General features: G+C 53.8%; 1 protein-coding gene across 1 annotated transcript in view; it reads right to left on the minus strand.

The window, feature by feature from the left end:
- Nucleotides 1-875: 875 nt before the first annotated feature.
- The window catches only part of LOC119964666 (syncoilin-like), a 61973-nt gene continuing 45515 nt past the window's right edge, over nucleotides 876-17333 (minus strand). Inside the window, exons 3-4 of the mRNA XM_038794443.1 lie at nucleotides 15881-16005; nucleotides 876-1028 (exon numbers count right to left, since the gene is read on the minus strand). Of these exons, the coding sequence (XP_038650371.1) occupies nucleotides 932-1028; nucleotides 15881-16005 (222 nt within the window). The 3' untranslated portion in view covers nucleotides 876-931. The remainder of the gene's footprint in view (nucleotides 1029-15880; nucleotides 16006-17333) is intronic.

Genomic DNA, 17333 nt, shown 5'->3' on the forward strand with positions numbered 1-17333 from the left:
TCGCAAAGCTGAGAGAAATATTCCCTCTTTATCCTTCTCAAACCAACTGTTTTACTGCAGAGCTGTGAGAGCTGCCTTCTCTCTCACTACCTATCTCCAACTGCAATCAAATTAGCTAAACTAAAGCTTAATAGCTTCTATACCTTACAAGCCTCTGGTTGCTAAGCAACCACTGCTGGTTTATTTACTCTTCGCACCGCAGCCCTCTCTCAGAACAATAGAATAACAGTTGGAGTTGAAACCAACAGCCACATATACAAATACCTTTATCCATCATAAATCTAACTATAGGTTTTACCCTTTCAGGCACAGAAGCCTGAAATTAAATCTACTTAAAACTATACCTTATTTCTAATGTTTACCAATATAAAAATAAGTTCCTCAAACCACCTTTATCTTCCTAACACTATCTTGTCAATTAATTTAATTATCTCAAATAACTCAATTAGATCAGCTCTTAATCTTCTATAATCAAGAGAATACAACCCCAGTATATGCAATCGGTCTTCATTAATTTAAATCTGAGCTGCATGCCCTGCAAGATAATATATCCCCTCTGAGGGAGGACTTTGCCAGTGAGTCAGGAATATCCACTGCTCTTTTATATCAATCATGCTGAAAATATTTAAATCTGAAAGAAAATAAATAATGGAAAACCTACACCTGTCCGCTGCTCTACTACTATATCCTCCTTTAATACCCTGCCTACAACCTACCCCTTTGACTGAGCATTTGGTCACTTCGCCCAATATCTCCTTTTCTGACTCTATCAGATTTTGTTTTATACTGCTTTTGTGAAGCAAGTTGGGATGTTTTTATTATTTCAAAGGTGCTATATAATATTTATTATGTATTAAGTACTTGATGAAGATGGATTTTAAACAAATACATTTTTCACTTTAATAGGAAAAAATACACTGGTCACTATTATTTAAAGAACTGTCTCAATGCCATCAGATTCACTCGTGATTCTTCCAGTTAACTTGTTTGAAGATTCAATGAGATTTCCGTAAGCTGTTACACTTTGTCTGCAAAGAAAAACGCATTGTCAAGAAACATTTCAAATGGAAATAGAACGAAATAACTTTCATAGAATCATATTATTTCTTTCCTCCCTTGTTCCTACTCAAGGAAATTAGAGAAGTAGTTCACAACTGAGTTCAATTTACCATGTAACCCCTGACATTTCCCATCAGAATTCACTGGTTGCTATTCCTCCCTCTCTAATTGCAGCACCTCTATTGCTGCTACTGTTGAGTGTATCCAATTGATTAAAGATCTTGGACTGACTTCATGCCACTGTCTGGTCCCTGAGCAATTCCCCTTGTGAGCTGTTGGAAAGTTTTGACCCTGTGTTTTCAAAAAGAGTATTTACAACTTGTGACGTTTTCTCCGATGAATTGAGAAGCTGTTGAAATTAATGATCAGCCAAATATTTGCCTCTTGAATAAAATTGGCTACTAATAGGATTTGAGCCAAACTAATTTTGATAAGTGTTTTTGCATTACACCTGATTTCATGTTTTCCCCCCTATAGACTTTCCAGTGAGATTTTTGATCTACAAGGGGGTAAAGGATTATGGGGGGTGGCAAGCTAAACCTGGAAGCTGAGTGACTGTATACCGGGTGCGAGATACCAGGTGACTGGATACCAGATGCCTGTATACTGGATGTTGCATAATGGGTGCTCTATACTGGGTACCTGTATTCCAGATGCCTGTATACTGGGTGCCTGTATACCAGGTGCCTGTATTCATGGTGTCTGTATTCCAGGTGACTGTATATCGGGTGTTTGCATACCAGGTGCCTGTCAGCACCGGCCCTAGGGTTTCTGGCGCCCCGGGCAAGCTGAACTTCAGCGCCCTTCGGGGGGGCGGGGCCGAGGCGGGGGGGGCGGGGTCGAGGCGGGGGGGGGCAGGGCCGAGGCGGGGGGGCGGACGGAGGGGGGCGGGGCGGCCGGAGGGGGGGGGGCGGACGGAGGAGGGGGCGGATGGAGGGGGAGGGGGGCCGGAGGGGGGGGCGGGCGGGGCGGCCGGAGGGTGGGGCGGGCCTGCCGGCCGGGGGGGGGGCGGGCGGCGGAGGTGGGGGGGCGGAGGGGGCCGCCCTGGGGGAGGGCGGCCACCGCGCATGCGCTGGTTGGCACCGGCCCAACTGCGCATTTGCGGGACCCGAGTCTCTGGCGCCCCTAGCACATGGCGCCCCAGGCGACTGCCCGAGTTGCCGGTACCTTGGGCCGGCCCTGGTGCCTGTATATCGAGTGCCTGTTTACCGAGTCCTATCGAAAGGACAGGCAGATGGGCAAAGGGGGCGTGGTTGCATTCTTAGTAAGGAATGAAGTTAAATTGATAGCAAGGAGCGATATAAAATCAGAAGGCATAGAATCTCTGTGGATGGAGTTGAGGAATCGCAACGGTAAAAAGACCCTCATGGGAGTTATGTACAGGCCCCCTAGCAGTAGTCAGGATGTGGGGCAGAAAATAAATCAGGAGATAGAAAAGATATGTAACAAGGTAATATTACAATAATCATGAGGGACTTCAATATGCAGGTGGACTGGGAAAATCAGGTTGGTAGTGGATCCCAAGAAAAGGAATCTGTGGAATATCTAAGAGATTTTTTTGGAGCAGCTTGTGACAGAGTTCTACTAGGGAACAGGCAATTCTGGATTTGGTGATGTGTAATGAGGCAGGCTTGATTAGGGAACTTAAGGTGAAGGAACCCTTAGGGAGCAGTGACCACAATATGATAGAATTTACCCTGCAGTTTGAGAGGGAGAAGCTACAATCAGATGTAACGGTATTAAAATTAAATAAGGTAACTACAAAGACATGAGGGAGAAGCTGGCCAGAGTTGATTGGAAAAGGAGCCTGGCAGGGAAGACAGTGGAACAACAATGGCAGGAGTTTTTTTTTGGTGGGGGGTGGGAGAAGATGAAGTATGAGCCTCACGGTAGCATGGTGGTAGCATCAATGCTTCACAGCTCCAGGGGTCCCAGGTTCAGTTTCCCGGCTGGGTCACTGTCTGCGTGAGTCTGCACGTCCTCCCTGTGTGTGCGTGGGTTCCTCCGGGTGCTCGGTTTCCTCCCAACAATCCAAAGATGTGCGGGTTAGGTGGATTGGCCATGCTAAATATGCCCGTAGTGTAAGGTTAATGGGGGGATTGTTGGGTTACGGGTATACGGGTTACGTGGGTTTTAAATAGGGTGATCATTGCTCGCACAACATCGAGGGCCGAAGGGCCTGTTCTGTGCTGTACTGTTCTATTCTATTCTATGCTTATGAGTGCAAGCTAGCTAGTAATATAAAGGAAGATCTGGGGCTGGTTTAGCACACTCGTTGAAATAGCTGGCTTTTAAAGCAGACCAAAGCAGGCCAGCAGCACGGTTCAATTCCCGTACTAGCCTCCCCAAACAGGCGCTGAAATGTGGCGACTAGGGGCTTTTCACAGTAACTTCATTTGAAGCCTACTTGTGACAATAAGCGATTTTCATTTTCAATATATAAAAGGTGAAAGAGAGGCAAAAATAAACATTGGACCACTGGAAAATGTGGCTGGAGAAGTAATAATAGGAAAAAAATAAATGGTAGGGGAACTGAATAGTTACTTTGCATCAGTCTTCATGGTGGAAGACACCAGTGGGATGCCAGAGCTCCAGGAGAACCAGGGCAGAGGTGAGTGCAGTGACCATTACTAAGGAGAGGTTCTGGGGAAAGTGAAAGGTCTGAAGGTGGATAAGTCACCTGGACCAGATGGACTACACCCGAGAGTCCTAAAGAGATAGTTGATAAAATTGTGGAGGCAATTGGTGATGATCTTTAAGGAATCACTGGAGGCACCAAAGGCCTCAGATGACTGGAAAGTGGCTAATGTAACACCCTGTTTAAGAAGGGAGGGAGGCAGAAGATGGGGAAATTATAGGCCGGTTAGCCTGACTTCGGTCATGGATAAGATTGTAGAGTCTGTTATTAAAGATGAGATCGTGAAGTACTTGGAAGTGCATGGTAAAATAGGACTGAGTCAGCACGGCTTCGTCAAGGGGAGATCGTGTCTGACAAATCTGTTAGAGTTCTTTGAGGAGGTAACAAGGAAGTTACACAAAGGCGAACCAGTTGGATGTGATTTATTTAGATTTCCAGAGGCCTTTGGACAAGGTGTCGCATAGGAGGACTGTTAATAAGTTAAAAGCCCATGGTGTTAAGGGTAAGATCCTGGCATGGATAGAGGATTGGCTGACTGGGCAGAAGGCAGATGTGGGGATAAAGAGGTCTTTTTCAGGATGGCAGCCAGTGACATAGTGGTGTGCCTCAGGGGCCTGTGCTGGGACCACAACTTTTCACAATATACATTAATGATCTGGAAGAAGGAACTGACGGCACTGTTGCTAAGTTTGCGGATGATACAAAGATCTGTGGAGGGACAGGTCGTATTGAGGAAGCAGGGGGGCTGCAGAAGGATTTGGACAAGCTAGGAGAGTGGGCAATGAAGTGGCAAATGAAGTACAATGTGGAAACGTGTTGAGGTTTGAAAGTCCTTGAAAGGAGGGAATTTAGGCATAGACTATTTCTAAATGGGGAAATTAGGAAATCAGAAGTACAAAGGACTTGGGAGACATTGTTCATGATTCTCTCAGGTTAACGTTGGCAGGTTCAGTCGGCAGTCAAGAAGGCAAATGCTATGTTAGCATTCATGTCAAGAGACTATAATACAAAACCAGGGATGTACTTCTGAGTCTGTATAAGGCTCTCGTCAGACCCCATTTGGAGTATTGCTGAGCAGGTTTTGGGCCCCGTATCTAAGGAAGGATGTGCTGGCCTGGGAAAGGGTCCAGTGGAGGTTCACAAGAATGATCCCTGGAATGAAGAACTTGTTGTATGAGGAACAGTTGAGGACTCTGGGTCTGTACTCGTTGGAGTTTAGAAGGATATGGGGGGCTCTTACAGGATACTGGAGGCCTGGATAGAGTGGACATGAAGAGGATGTTTCCAGCAGCGGCCCTAGGGTTGCTGGCGCCCCGGGCAAGCTGAACTTCGGCGCCCTTGTAGTGATCCTACATAACAGCCCTTACAAGTGCCAATTTTAAAGGCCTCCAGTACTGCGCTCCATCACCTTTCCCCGCTGCGGATAGCCTTTTCCTGCTCCCCTCAGCGGCCCTCCTCCCGCTGAGGACCCTCCGTGCAGCTACTGCCTCACACAGACACTGAGCAGGTGCCAGCGGCTGAACCAGACCGGGCAGGCGGCCAAGGCCAATCAACATGGCGGCCGCACAGGGGCCGGGGCCGGGGCTGAAGGAGCACCCCACGTGACTCCGGGCTGCACGTGGGCAGCTACTGACCATGCCTAGCTGCCATCAAGCGGAGGCAATATGTTGCAAATGCGCAGATCGTCCTTAGAATCTTACAACCTCAGTATTGATGGCGCCCCCTAGCACATGGCGCCCCGGGCGACTGCCCGAGTTTCCGGTACCTTGAGCCGGCCCTGATGATGTTTCCACTTGTAAGAAAAACTAGAACCGGAGGACACCATCTCGGACTAAATCGGGACGATCCTTTAAACTGAGATGAGGAGGAATTTGTTCAGCAGAGGGTGGTGAATCTGTGGAACTCTTGCCACAGAAGGCTGTGGAGGCCAAATCAGATTGTCTTTAAGACAGAGATAGATAGGTTCTTAATTAATGAGGGGATCAGGGGTTATGGGGAGAAGGCAGGAGAATGGAAATGAGAAAAAAATCAGCCATGATTGAAATCGCGGTGCAGACTCGATGGGCCGAGTGGCTGAATTCTGCTCCTATATCTTATGGTCTTATGGATGCCTGTATACGGGTGTCTGTATATCAGGTGCCTGCATAACATGTGCCTGTATACAAGGTGCATGTGCATCAGCTGTCTATATACTGGGTGACTGTATATCGGGTGTCTGGAAATGGGGTGCCTGTTTGCTGGGTGTGTATATACCAGGTGTCCTGTATATACCGTATGCCTGAATACCGGTTTCTGTATATACCAGGTGTCTGTATATACCGGTATGCCTGAATACCGGGTGTCTGTATATACCGGTATGCCTGAATACCGGGTGTCTGTATATACCGGTATGGCCTGAATACCGGGTGTCCTGTATATACCGTATGCCTGAATACCGGGTGTCTGTATATACCGTATGCCTGAATCCGGGTGTCTGTATATACCGGTATGCCTGAATACCGGGTGTCTGTATATACCGGTATGCCTGAATACCGGGTGTCTGTATATACCGGTATGCCTGAATACCGGGTGTCTGTATATACCGGTATGCCTGAATACCGGGTGTCTGTATATACCGGTATGCCTGAATACCGGGTGTCTGTATATACCGGTATGCCTGAATACCGGGTGTCTGTATATACCGGTATGCCTGAATACCGGGTGTCTGTATATACCGGTATGCCTGAATACCGGGTGTACTGTATATACCGGTATGCCTGAATACCGGGTGTCTGTATATACCGGTATGCCTGAATACCGGGTGTCTGTATATACCGGTATGCCTGAATACCGGGTGTCTGTATATACCGGTGTGCCTGAATACCGGGTGTCTGTATATACCGGTTATGCCTGAATGCCGGGGTGTCTGTATATACCGGTATGCCTGAATACGGGTGTCTGTATATACCGGTATGCCTGAATACCGGTGTCTGTATATACCGGAATGCCTGAATACCGGGTGTCTGTATATACCGGTATGCCTGAATACCGGGTGTCTGTATATACCGGGTGTCTGTATATACCGGGTGTCTGTATATACCGGAATGCCTGAATACCGGGTGTCTGTATATACCGGTATGCCTGAATACCGGGTGTCTGTATATACCAGTATGCCTGAATACCGGGTGTCTGTATATACCGGTATGCCTGAATACCGGGTGTCGGCCTCCACCAGAGGACGATCGAATCCCACTCCCGGGCAGGCCACTTGCACTGCCACTCTGCACCACATGCCAACACCATACCACCTGCAATGGCCAAGTGCCCCGCACATACAGGCCACTGGTCGCGTACTCCCTGTGCTGCCTGCGTTCGAGTGTCTCACACTGTGCATTATCAGTCCCCAAAAGAGAAGACAGCCAACAACCGCAGGGAGTGAAAGAAGAGCAGAGAAGGCGCGCCAGACCTGCGGCCTCTCACAGACGCAGAGAGAGGCATTGGACGTGTTGGCAGGGTTGGAGAGCGGGCAGTTCCCAAGGTGGCGGTTGGCATTGGAAACACAATTGAGCCCTGAACGAAATGTGATGTCCCGATGACATGTGTGCCACCCTCCCCCCCCACACATGCCTACCTGTGATCTAACCATGTGTCTAGTCTTATGTCTTGCAGGATTAACCTGGCGATGAGGCGGTCCCATCTAGGTCCCTGGCTGCAACCCTGAAATCTCACCTGGTGACGAGGCGTGACCTGCTAGTGACCCGTGCCCCCACAGCAACTGTGCGACACCCGAGCACATCCCGGTGATGACATTGGCTTTTCGTCACTGCTGACACTGACGCCCTCTACCATCCCAGAGACACTCACTTCGTTGGCACTTTAGTGAAGAGGCTCCAGGTGCACTATCTGGTGCATACCATATACATGCTGTGGTACATCAGATGGAGGTAGGAACCCCCGAGGGGTCGGATGATCGGAGGACGGCTCAACCCAGTGATTAGCTGCCGTCCAGACGGGTCTCGGGCTTGTGAAAGGGAACTCCTATCAATGTTGATGCAGGCACAGAACTCGGGACTACATGAGGGGATGTCAGCACCCATCCTGCGCCTACAGCTGCAGTTGGAGGAGTCCTACTGCCGGCAGGGGCAGTAGGCAGTGCCGACCCAGGCAAACACAGTGGACACCTTGGGTGCAAAGGTATTGGCCTGGGTCAAGATGTCCAAGGCCTAGGGCACTCTGTGCGGGTGGTGGTGGACAGGGCAGCCATGCCACAGGCAGCCATGTACCAGAGCAACATGGACAGTACAGCGGCGCTCCAGAGCTTGGCCCAGTCCACAACAGATCATGGCTGGGAATGTCAAGGCAGATGGCCCAGTCCCTGTGCTCCATGGCAGCGAGCATGGAGATCCTGGTCAAGACGAGAGTGGGCCTCCAGGACTGACAGCACCAGGTGGCGGGGGAGCCCCCGGACCTCACTCCGGCTGCCCCCCACCAAAACGAAGTAGCGTGGGGGCCATTGAGTACCCTCAGGGAGGAGGAGTGATGGGGCCCGTACCGATGATCCCGTAGGGTAGGTTTCAGAACACCACAGGACCTCGAATCTCCCCCACCTGTCCATGGCACATCTGAGGGCAGCAGGCAGAACAGGGTGGCACCACACCACCTGTGACACATGCAAGACTGCCAGGCCCATCTCATTGGTTGCTCCAAAGGACGATTGCCAAAGTAGACCCCGTTCGCAGGGCGGAAACACAGCAGACTGCCTCCACTTCTGATGTAACCACCACGGGGGGACCCACTAGAAGGAGCGTTAGGGGTACGTAAGGCGAGAAAGTTAGACAGCAGATAGGTAGGTGAATGCACAGAGGTTAGTGATAGAGGCGAGGGCACAGTACATGTATATATCACCATAACCACCTGTTCCAAAAATGCCTCAGTCCTCTGTCTGACGGGTGTGAGGGAAGAGCTGGGCTTGTGGTGTGGGCGTGGGTGTTGAGAGGTGAACTGGGCCAGGCGCCCGTGGTAGCCGGAGGCAGCCCTCGGGGTTGCCTCTGGAAGAAGCAGGGGACAGGGCCAGATAGTGGGGGCACCATGTGGTAGGGCCTAACCGCTTGTGACCCACCACCGTACACCGCCCCCGTACCCAACCCCGCCCCCGTACCCAACCCCGCCCCGTACCCAAACCCCACCCCTGTACCAACCCCGCCTCCTGTACCCAACCCCGCCCCTGTACCCAACCCCACCCCCGTACCCAACCCCGCCCCGTCCCCACCCCGCCCCCCGTACCCAACCCCACCCCCGTACCCAACCCCACCCCTGTACCCAACCCCGCCCCTGTACCCAACCCCCCCCCGTACCCAACCCCGCCCCCGTTACCTCAACCCCACCCCGTACCCAACCCCACCCCCGTACCCAACCCCGCCCCGTGTACCCAACCCCACCCCGTACCCACCCCGCCCCTGGTACCCAACCGCACCCCCGTACCCAACCCCGCCCCTGTACCCAACCCCACCCCTGTACCCAACCCCGTCCGTACCCAACCCCGCCCCTGTACCCAACCCTACCCCCGTACCCAACCCCCCCCCGCCCCGTACCCAACACGCCCCTGTACCCACGCCGCCCCGTACCCAACCCGCCCCTGTTACCCAACCCCACCCGTACCCACCCCGCCCCTGTACCCAACCGCACCCCCGTTACCCAACCCCGCCCCTGTACCCAACCCCACCCCTGTACCCAACCCCACCCGTACCAACCCCGCCCTGTATCTAACCCCGCCCTGTACCTAACCCCGCCCCTGTACCCAACCCCACCCCCGTACCCAACACCGCCCCTGTATCCAACCCCACCCCCTACCCAACCCCGCCCCGTACCCAACCCCCCCCTACCCAAACCCCACCCCGTACCCAACCCCGCCGTACCCAACCCCGCCCCGTGCCCAAACCCCCCTCGTACCCAACCCCACCCCGTACCCAAACCCCCCAGAACCCAACCCCGCCCCCGTACCCAACCCCGCCCCCATACCCAACCCCACCCCCGTACCCAACCCCGCCCTGTATCCACCCGCCCCCGTACCCAACCCCGCCCCCGTACCCAACCCCCCCGTACCCCCCCCGTACCCAACCCCCCCCTACCCAACCCCACCCTGTGCCCAATCCCGCCCCCGTACCCAACCCCGCTCCTGTACCTAAGCCTGCCCCCGTACCCAACCCCGCCACCGTATCCAACCCCGCGCTGTACCCAACCCCGCCCTGTACCCAACACCGTCCCCTACCCAACCCCCCCTGGTACCCAACCCCGCCCCGTACCCGCCCTGCCCCCATACCCAACCCCGCCCCCGTACCCAAACCCGCCCCCGTACCCAACCCCGCCCCCATACCCAACCCCGCCCCCGTACCCAACCCCGCCCCCGTACCCAACCCCACCCCCGTACCCAACTCCGCCCCCGTGTCCAAACCCCACCCCTGTACCGAACCCCGCCTCGTACCCGCCACTGTACCCAACCCCGCCCCCGTACCCAACCCCACCCCCGTACCAATCCTGCCCCGTACCCAACCTCGCCCCAGTAACCAACCCACTCCCGTACCCAACCCCGCCCCCGTACCCAACCCCACCCCGTACCCAACCCTGCCCCATACCCAACCTCACCCCAGTAACCAACCCACCCCCGTACCCAACCCCACCGCCGTACCCAACCCCACCCCTGTACCCAACCCCGCCCCGTACCCAACCTCGCCCCAGTACCCAACCCGGCTCCCGTACCCAACCCCGCCCCGTACCCAACCCCGCCCCCGTACCCAACCCCGCCCCCGTGCCCAACCCCGCCCCGTACCCAATCCCGTCCCCGTACCCAACCCCACCCCCGTACCCAACCCCGCCCCCGTACCCAACCCCCGCCCCCGTGCCCAACCCCGCCCTGTACCCAACCCTGCCCCGTTACCCCAACCCCACCCCCGTACCCACCCCTGCTCCCGTACCTAACACCGCCCCCGTACCCAACCCAGCCCCATACCCAAACCCGCTCCCGTACCTAACACCGCCCCGTACCCAACCCCGCCCCCGTACCCAACCCCGCCCCGTACCCAACCCCGCCCCTGTATCCAACCCCGCCCCCTGTACCCAACCCTGCCCTCGTACCCAACCCCGCCCCCGTACCCAACCCCGCCCCGTACCCAACCCCGCCCCGTACCCAACCCCTCCTGTACCCAACCCCGCCCCCGTACCCAACCCCTCCCCGTACCCATCCCCGCCCCGTACCCAACCCCGCCCCCGTACCAACCCCACCCCGTACCCAACCCCAACCGCGTACCCAACCCTTCCTCCATACCCAACCCCGCCCCTGTACCTAACCCCACCCCCGTACCCAACCCCGCCCCCGTACCCAACCCCGCCCCGTACCCAACCCCGCCCCGTACCCAATCCCGCCCCCCGTACCGAACCCTGCCCCCGTACCCAACCCCGCCCCCCACACTGTTTTCCCCTCCTCCCCCTACCCTGGGCCCTGTCCATACCCCCACCACCCCGTGGTTTGGGTTCAATGGGATGAATGGCCAGCAGACCGGCAGGGATCACCCGAGTGGATGATGGAATGTGCTACTGAGGGCAGGAGTCAGACTTTGTCAAATGATACAGATCCCCAGAGCTCACCGTGGAATGGGTCGTTCTCATCCCCCCTCCCAAGGACCAGACGACTGATACTGCCAGCCCAGCCCCGGCACCCTGTAATGTATCAAGTGGGGAGCATAGGGGCGGGGGGGGGGGGGGAGGGGGCAGGTGCAGGTGCAGTGGGGGGATGCAGGGGAGGTGGGACATGACGTTTGAGCTGTCGGTGGCCAGGTCCCTCGTCGGCGAACATGGAGGCGATCTGTTTGTCCAGTGTGCGCCACCTGTGGTGCCCGGGCCTCGTTTCCTGCCATCCTGGCACTCTGCATCCTCCTCGTCCAGGCCTGGCATTCATCCTCCTCGTCCTCCAGCATGACACCCCTCTCCGGTGTGATGGTGTGGAGGACGCAGTAGGCCACGATAATGTGGGAGACCTTCCTAAGGCAGTATTGGAGGGCACCACAGAGTAGTCCAGGAACTAAACCGCATCTTCAGCACGCCGATGCATCGCTCGATTGTAATCCCAGTCGCAGCTTGGGCATCGTTATAGCGGGTCCACGTTAGTCTGTGACTTCCGGATGGGTGCCATCAGCCACGACTGCAGCGTATACCCTCCTATCACCTAGGAACCAACCCCTCATTCATGGGGGTACATCAAATGTGTGTTGAGCACCGTCAAGTGCGCCAGGATGAACGCACGCTGCCTGGGTATCATAGAACATAGAACATTACAGCCCAGTACAGGCCCTTCGGCCCTCGGTGTTGCGCCGTCCTGTGAAACCCCTCTAAAGTCCCTCTACACTATTCCCTTATCGTCCATATGCCTATCTAATGACCATTGAATGCGTTTAGTGTTGGTGAACTACTGTTGCAGGCAGGGCATTCACGCCCTTACTATTCTCTGAGTAAGAACCTACCTCTGACATCTGTCCTATATCTATCTCCCCTCAATTTAAAGCTATGTCCCCTCGTGCTGGACATCACCATCCGAGGAAAAAGGCTCTCACTGTCCACCCTATCTAATCCTCTGATCATCTTGTATGCCTCAATTAAGTCACCCCTTAACCTTCTTCTCGCTAACTAAAACAGCCTCAAGTCCTTCAGCCTTTCCTCATAAGATCTTCCCTCCATACCAGGCAACATCCTAGTAAATCTCCTCTGTACCCTTTCCAATGCTTCCACATCCTTCCTATAATGCGGTGACCAGAACTGCACACAATACTCCAAATGCGGCCGCACCAGAGTTTTGTACAACTGCAACATGACCTCATGGCTCCGAAACTCAATTCCTCTACCAATAAAAGCTAACACACCGTACGCCTTCTTAACAACCCTATCAACCTGGGTGGCAACTTTCAGGGATCTATGGACATGGACACCGAGGTCTCTCTGCTCGTCCACACTACCAAGAATCTTACCATTAGCCCAGTACTCTGTCTTTCTGTTATTCCTTCCAAAATGAATCAATTCACACTTTTCTGCATTAAACTCCATTTGCCACCTGTCAGCCCAGCTCTGCAGCTTATCTATGTCCCTCTGTAACTTGTAACATCCTTCTGCACTGTCCACAACTCCACCGACTTTAGTGTCATCTGCAAATTTACTCACCCATCCTTCTACGCCCTCCTCCAGGTCATTTATAAAAATGACAAACAGCAGCGGCCCCAAAACAGATCGTTGTGGCACACCACTAGTAACTGGACACCAGTTTGAACATTTCCCATCAACCAACACCTTTTGTCTTCTATCAGCTAGCCAATTTCTGATCCAAACTGCTAAATCACCCTGAATCCCATGCTTCTGTATTTTCTGCAATAGCCTACCGTGGGGAACCTTATCAAACGCTTTACTGAAATCCATATACACCACATCAACTGCTTTACCCTCATCCACCTGTTTGGTCACCTTCTCGAAGAACTCAATGAGGTTTGTGAGGCACGACCTACCCTTCACAAAACCATGTTGACTATCTCTAATCAAATTATTCCTTTCCAAATGATTATACATCCTATCTCTTTTAAACCTTTCCAAGACTTTTCCCACAACAGAAGTAAGGCTCACCGGCCTATAGTTACCGGGGTTATCTCTCCTCCCCTTCTTGAACAAGGGGACAACATTTGCTATCCTCCAGTCTTCTGGCACTATTCCTGTAGACAAAGATGACTTAAAGATCAAATCCAAAGGCTCAGCAATCTCCTCCCTAGCTTCCCAGAGAATCCTAGGATAAATCCCATCCGGCCCAGGGGACTTATCTATTTTCACACTTTCCAGAATCAGGCGCATGATGTGCAGCCAGTGGTCACACACAAACTGTATGTTGATGGAGTGGAAGTCCTTTCGGTTTGTGAAGGGCACCCCCTCATGCAGCAGTGCTTCCAGGGGGACATATGTCACGTCAAATCACTCCCTGGACCTGGGGCATCCCGCCGATGGCAGCAAATCACGCTGCCCGGGCAACCTGGTGGGCTTGATCCATGTCCAGGTGGATCTATTGTGGCGCCTGGGCATACAATGCCTCTGTAACAGCGCAAAAGCACCTGTGCATGGAGATCTGGGAGATCCCAGACAAGCCCCCACTCGGCGTCTGGAAGGACTCCATTGCAAAGATGTTCAGGGTGATCATCACCTTGACAGCCACCGGGAGCAGATGTCCCCCCTCCCCATCCCCCCACGGTTCTGATGCTTCATGATCCTGCACAGATGTCTCACGGTCTTCCTACACAGCTGCAGGTGGCAGCGGCATGTTCAGTCTGGCAGGGCCTCGTATGATAGGCGCTGTTGATATACACAAGGCCTGATGTAACCCCTCCTCCCCACCTCCTCCTCAGCCTGTTGGGTGGCTGGCTCTCCATCCTCACCAGCTGACTCCTGCACTTCCGGTGCAGGCTCCGGTTCTGCAGGGCCCTCCCCGAGCAGCTCCTGTTCATGCAGCCTCAGCACGTCCGCTAGAGCTGCAGTGGCCAAGCAGATACCAACCACTCCTGGCTCGATACCAAACTCCATTTTCTGCAGGAGGTAAAGGGCAGGCATTTTAGCATGGTGAGTACTCGCATGCCCAACCCCGACTGTGGCAGTGCTGGACTGAGTCCGCAGCCGCCACGGCGAGTTCCCGATGGATGAGGCCATACTCAACCGACACTGTCGGGAACGCGGCCGGTCGGGGGCAGAGCATCAGGGGACAGGCCTCAGGCAACGTCCTGAGGCCGTCGATACATGGTGGGCTAGCGGAGGGTGCCTTGTGAGGGGCAGTGTGCCAGGGTGGGTGCCGACGGCCATGGTACATGCGTCCACCGGTCTGCAGGTGCTCTGCAGGTTCCCTGCTGCCTCTACAGTGGGACAGCACCTTGGATGGGTGCACTGGGGTGTGCCAACACCTGGTGGGCTACAGGCTGCACTGCGCCATGCCCATCCCGTTGATGGGTCGGCTAGGGCCCGTCGGCTTCTTGGGTGGTAGCCTGGGTGGTGGGGGGGGTACACCGGGCACCCACAGAGCCGATGATGCTCTACGCATTTATGGGACACAGTGGGTAGTCAGTAGGGTGCGCAGTCAGATGTGTGCCTTGCAGGCCGCGTCAATGACAATCAGAGCCTGAACTCCCCAGTCCCGGGCGGATGCCCTGACCCCACTACTTGGTGGCATGCATGCGGGCTTGGTCCACGGGTGGGGCTCAACCAGGAGGGGAGGTGCTGATTTGGAGGGGGCGGAGCATCGCGAAAGCGGCACTGACCCCGATTTGTTCGGGAACTGTGGGCGCAATTCTCCGCCCCCTACGATGGGTCGGAGAATAGCGGGAGGGCCTTCCCGACATTTTTTCCCGACCTCCCGCTATTCTCTCCCCCCCCCCCCACGCCCGCCCCCCAACACGAATAGCTGCTTGCCGTTTTTTTTACGGCGAGCAGCGATTCTCCCCTAGCCGATGGACCGATTTCCCAGGCCTTTACGGCCGTTTTCACGAACGGCAACACACCTGCTCTCACCGTTCGTGAAAACGGCCGCAAAGTGCCGTTCTGGGTAACCATGGCACTGATTGGCACGGCCGCACCACGGCCGTGCCAAGGGTGCCATGGGCCCACGATCGGTGGGCACTGATCGCGGGCAGCGGGTCCGAACCCTGTTCCTCCGCCGCCCCGCTGGATCAGTCCGCGGGGCGGCTGAGGGGCATACCGGCCCACGCATGCGCGGGTTTCATGCATATGCGTGATGACGTCATCCGCGCATGCGCAGGTTGGAGCCGTCCAATCCGCGCATGCGCGGCTGACGTCATTGTGCGCGTCAGCCGCCGTTAACCTTGGCGCGTGGGCTTAGCGAAGTTCGCTAAGCCTGCGATGCCGTGGTTCACGGGGACCCGCTGCTAGCCCCGACCGGGGAGCAGAATCGGGTCCCGGGAGGGGGCATGGAGGCTGCCGGGAAACACGGCCGGTTTCACGGCAGCCTTCACGACTCTCCGCATTTGCGGAATCGCGCCCTGTGATTCTCCGGCCAATCGGAAAACACGATTTCGGGGTTGGCAACCGGAGAATCCAGCCCATGATCTTTCAAAGCTCTTACAGTAGGCATTGTCCATCTTTCAAATTGCAACTACTTTTAAATAGAGGTTTGAAACTTACTTGTAAACAAATAATTCCTCAGATAGGCTTTCTTTCAAACACTTGATGTCGTTGTTCTTTTGCTTCTGCAGTGCCACCTCAGTTTTCAACATACGGACTTTCTCTTGCAGCTCACTTTTTTCCTTCTGTTATAATCATAAATGTCCATTGAAAAAGAAACTTAAATCATTTTTGCAACATATTCATACAGTAATGCTACAGAATACGGAAGTTGGACTCCATAGTAAAGGTGCAGTTCAAGAAAAAGTCTTTTCAACGAACAAAATGTGTAGGACTTTAACGTAGCAATAAACCTAGATGCTTCAAAGCTGCAGGTGGAATATAATATGGAGAGATGGCTAAAGGCAGAGCTGACGAGGCGGCTGTGAGAAGGGAAGTTCCAATTCCAATTCTCTTCCTGCACGCAGTGGTGCATTGAGGCAGACCTTTCGTCTGTTTCCATAGCTAGTAATTCCTTGAACCGGTCGCTAGTCTGTCGCCAGAGGCTTATAGTTTGAGGGGTGCCACTCCACATCAAGCCTGTTGACCAGGAGTCTCTCCCGCTCTTACTGCCGGCCATTGCCGTGTTTGGAAAGATTTTCAGGCTGACAGTCAACCTGTTTGACTGCGTTGTAAACACCTGAGAAGGAAAGTGAGGAAAGCTATTTGATGACAAACTGGTTTTAGAAGTAGGACGAGGAAATATTCAGGAAACCTGAGAGAGAAATTTATTGGTAGAACTGGAAAAACTTGCAAAGATGGGGGAATCTAACCCTTGGTTGAAGATGAGAACAAAAAATGTTGAAGTCAGTAACAAAGTTTAGTAATCTTTCCATTCATAATATTCTATTTAGATTATTTAGCTCTGGATATGGTTTCCTTCAGCTTGGACGTTTTTGAGACCCAGAACAGTTAAGTTCCCATATGAGTTGCCAATTAAAAAAAAAAAATTCTTGAATGAGGCGTGAGTGTTCATCCCTAATTTCCCTCGGAAAGGGGGGTGGTGAGCCATCATCTTGAATCCTGCAGTCCATGTGGTGTAGGTACACCCACAGTGCTGTTAGGAAGAGAGTGCCAGGATTTTGACCCAGCGACAGTGAAGGAAAGGTAAGTAGAGCTCCAAGATAGGATGGAACGTGCTGGTGTTCCCATGTACCTGCTGTCCTTTCCTTTGTAGGTGGTAGAGGTTGACTGTTTGGAAGGTGCTGTCAAAGGAGCCCTGCTAAGTTTCTTGTAGATGGTACACTCTGCTGCCACTGTGCATTGGTGACCTAGGGAATGAATATTTAAATTGGTGGTTGATCTGCCAATCAAGCGGGCTGCTATGTCATGGATTATGTTGAGATTCTTGAATGTTGTTGGACCTGCAGTCATTTGGGCACGTGGACAATATTTCATCACATTCCTGACATGTGCCTTGAGGGTGGTGGAGAGACTATTGGGAGTCAGGAGGCGAGTTACTCGATGCAGAATT

The sequence above is a fragment of the Scyliorhinus canicula genome, chromosome 1, assembly GCF_902713615.1.
Source record: "Scyliorhinus canicula chromosome 1, sScyCan1.1, whole genome shotgun sequence".
NCBI classification, from domain to species: Eukaryota; Metazoa; Chordata; class Chondrichthyes; order Carcharhiniformes; family Scyliorhinidae; genus Scyliorhinus; species Scyliorhinus canicula.